This window comes from Phalaenopsis equestris, unplaced genomic scaffold, assembly GCF_001263595.1.
Source record: "Phalaenopsis equestris unplaced genomic scaffold, ASM126359v1 Scaffold000552, whole genome shotgun sequence".
NCBI classification, from domain to species: Eukaryota; Viridiplantae; Streptophyta; class Magnoliopsida; order Asparagales; family Orchidaceae; genus Phalaenopsis; species Phalaenopsis equestris.
Window position 1 is genome coordinate 1860047 of NW_018164992.1, and position 3067 is coordinate 1863113.

The 3067-nt window shown below is 39.1% G+C and overlaps 1 protein-coding gene across 1 annotated transcript; it reads left to right on the plus strand.

Annotated features, from left to right (window-relative positions):
- The first annotated feature begins 226 nt into the window (after positions 1-226).
- On the plus strand, positions 227-2647 carry LOC110029279. Its single transcript, XM_020731505.1, has 3 exons — positions 227-662; positions 963-1310; positions 1660-2647. Exons 1-3 carry the CDS (start codon positions 270-272, stop codon positions 2284-2286), a joined length of 1368 nt encoding a protein of 455 aa, XP_020587164.1. The 5' UTR covers positions 227-269; the 3' UTR covers positions 2287-2647.
- Positions 2648-3067: the final 420 nt, after the last annotated feature.

A 3067-nucleotide genomic window follows, 5' to 3' on the forward strand; every position in this document is an offset into this window, starting at 1 on the left:
CTATTACACCCTTCGCTTTAATTTAAATTACAAATAAGTCCCTGTCAGGAGCATTTTTTTCTTTTTATTTATATATTTATCTTGTCGTCGTTTTCTTTCACAGAATAAAAAATCATGCATGGTTTCTTTCACATAGGTTCCTTAAAATAAAATAAATGATATCTTGCTCAAATTTGCAACCAAAAAAATCGTTAATCCTTACAGATATACCCATGGCCGTGCATCTTCAAATACGCAGGCTTTCTCGGCGATAAGGGTTTAGCACGAAGATGGAGAGGAAGCAAGGGTTCTTATCGGCTCTCAGGGAGCTATCGCCGGCAAGATCGAGGTCACACAGTCAGGCGGTTGGTGGTTTGATGTTACCTCGCAGGAAGAACTGGCCGGAGCTACCGCCAGGGGTGAGATCCGGCGGTGAAGCTTTGTCGCCGCTCATGGAGGGGCCGGATTCCGGAGAGGGAGATGGTGGGGGTGGCGGCGAGGGGAGGAAGGATGGGTGGGGGCAATGGATGCGCACGCAGCTCTCCAAGTCGCCCGCGGTGGCCGGGGGCCGCCGGCCGTCGGACCATCGGCTTCTGCTCGGAGTCATGGGAGCTCCCCTCGCCCCCGTTCATGTCTGCTCCGGCGAACCTCTTCCGCATTTAAGCATTAAGGATACGCCTATTGTGAGTACCGGCCTTGAGTATTCTAGTTTTCATGAGAGAATTTAATGGAATTCCTAATTTTAGTACTTTTAATTGTTCGGTTTTTCATTAATTTTCTAAGCATTAGGGTTTGTTAGGTTGTCAATTTCCCCTTTTAGCAAGCTCCGGGGTTGGTTTTGTGGGTCTGCATTTATTAATTAAGAGGAATTTGGTGTGTATGTAATGTGAGTTTGATCAATTAATAATAGAATTATTCTGAACAATCTTGATACTGCTATTCGTCACTGTAACAAACTGATTTTATCCTCTTTGATGTTGCAGGAAAGTTCATCTGCACTTTATATACTGCAACAATATACTGCGGCATCTGGAGGAATCAAGCTTTTGAGCTCCATTTATAATTCTTGTGTTATGGGGAAGATGAAGATGGTGGCTTCTGAGTTTGAGACGTCGACCAAGGTGATGAAGAATAGAAATGCTTCAAGAGATGCAGAATCTGGGGGCTTTGTGCTTTGGCTAATGGCTCCTGAGATGTGGTATGTTGAGCTCGCTGTTGGAAGTAGTAAGATCCATGCCGGCTCTAATGGCAGGATTGTTTGGAGACACACTCCCTGGCTCGGCCCCCATGCGGCCAAGGGTCCTGTTCGTCCTCTCCGCCGTGTTCTTCAGGTTGACAATTCATCAAAAAGCTTCAATTTGTCCCTTTAAATAGCCTTTCTTTTGTTAAATTGCATAGATTTTGATATAATATTTGAATATATAAACACATTGATATCAATATAATCTTCAATTCAATAAATCATGAAAAAGCTTTGATTTTTCCCTTGAAATTTGCTTCCTTTTGGTAAGAATTACAGAGCTGTTTTATAATATTTACATGTATAGACTCATTTATATCAATATAATCTTCAATTCAATAAGAACCATGGAAATTCTACCTTTTCATTTTAACAAATTCGTGAGTTATGCTTTGGTGATTCTAAGAATTTTGGTTTAAATTGACAAATTCTATTTGCAGGGACTTGATCCATTGACCACGGCGTGCTTGTTTGCTAATGCACAATGTATTGGAGAGAAGATTGTTAAGGGAGAAGATTGCTTCATTCTTAAGCTCTGTGCTGATCCACAGACACTTAAGGCGAGGAGCGAAGGGTCTTCAGAGATTATAAGGCATGTCATGTTTGGATATTTCAGTCAGAAAACAGGGCTTCTCATACATATGGAGGATTCACATCTCACTCGAATTCAAGCTAATTCCGGCGGCGAAGCGGTGTATTGGGAGACAACAATCAGTTCATTTCTCGATGATTATCGTGCGGTCGAAGGCGTTATGATTGCTCATTCCGGTCGATCGATTGTCACTCTATTTAGGTTTGGGGAGATAGCGATGAGTCATACGAAGACAAGGATGGAAGAAGAATGGACAATCGAGGAAGTGGCTTTCAACGTTCGTGGTCTTTCAGTTGATTGCTTCATCCCGCCTTCCGATTTGAAGTGTAGTTCGGTCGGCGAAAACTGCGAGTTAACCAAGCGGGAGAGAGGGAAGAGTGCGGTGCTTGGTTTTAATCGATCAAAGGTTGCAGCTTTGGAGAAGAATCAGCAACATAACATCGCTGATATGGTTTCATGGAAGGTGGAAGCTTGATACTGTGTTGGGTAATGGAGGAGATGAATTCATTAAACTGTTCATATTCCTATTTTTCTTATATCACTAACTATTTTAACAGAAAAAAAACTATGTAAATATGGGCTTCAGTGTTTTTATGATTGGGATATCAATTTATTTTTGTTTTTGTTTTGCATGATTTTTGTTTATTTATGTTTGTAATAATGAATTGTTGATAGTTTTGGAATCTTAAGGGTGAGAGGTTGAGGTGCTGCCATCAACAAGATTAGTGGCTTTTGCTGATCTGGTTTTGAGGGTGTGGACTAAATGTCTGTGCTGCTGAAATTCTTGTAATACAAACTCATGTTTTTAATGAGATTTTAATGAATGGCTACATATATTTCTCTTTTCATTTGCATAATTTTGCTTATTGATGGATATTTATGTAATTATATTATGTATTTGATGCTGATATCTAATTTTTTTCTAGTTTATTTTATTATAGTTTTTTCTTTCTTTACAGCTTCACAGCATTGGATGCTGTGAAGAGGTTCCATGTCTCCACTCCAGATGAGATTGTGATGCATTTGATATTGTTTGATTCCTTCCATGATATATTATTTTAGAAATAGTTGCATACATGCCACTTAAATCCTATATATTTGCATATCTAACAACTAAATTTAATTTCTGTATGAATGTCACCTTACCTATGCATGAGAAACTGTATTTCAGTTTTTCAAAGTATAAAAAGTGGTATTTTTATATGTGATTCAAAAATTTGGTTGGTATAAATGTAAAAAAAAAATAGAATTTAAGT

What these genes read in the sequence shown, in the direction of transcription:
- LOC110029279 (XM_020731505.1), top strand. Translation starts at nt 270, where the DNA reads ATGGAGAGGAAGCAAGGGTTCTTATCGGCTCTCAGGGAGCTATCGCCG. An exon ending in GCATTAAGGATACGCCTATT is followed by an intron (nt 663 to 962) that starts GTGAGTACCGGC and finishes TTGATGTTGCAG; the next exon opens with GAAAGTTCATCTGCACTTTA. An exon ending in CTCTCCGCCGTGTTCTTCAG is followed by an intron (nt 1,311 to 1,659) that starts GTTGACAATTCA and finishes TTCTATTTGCAG; the next exon opens with GGACTTGATCCATTGACCAC.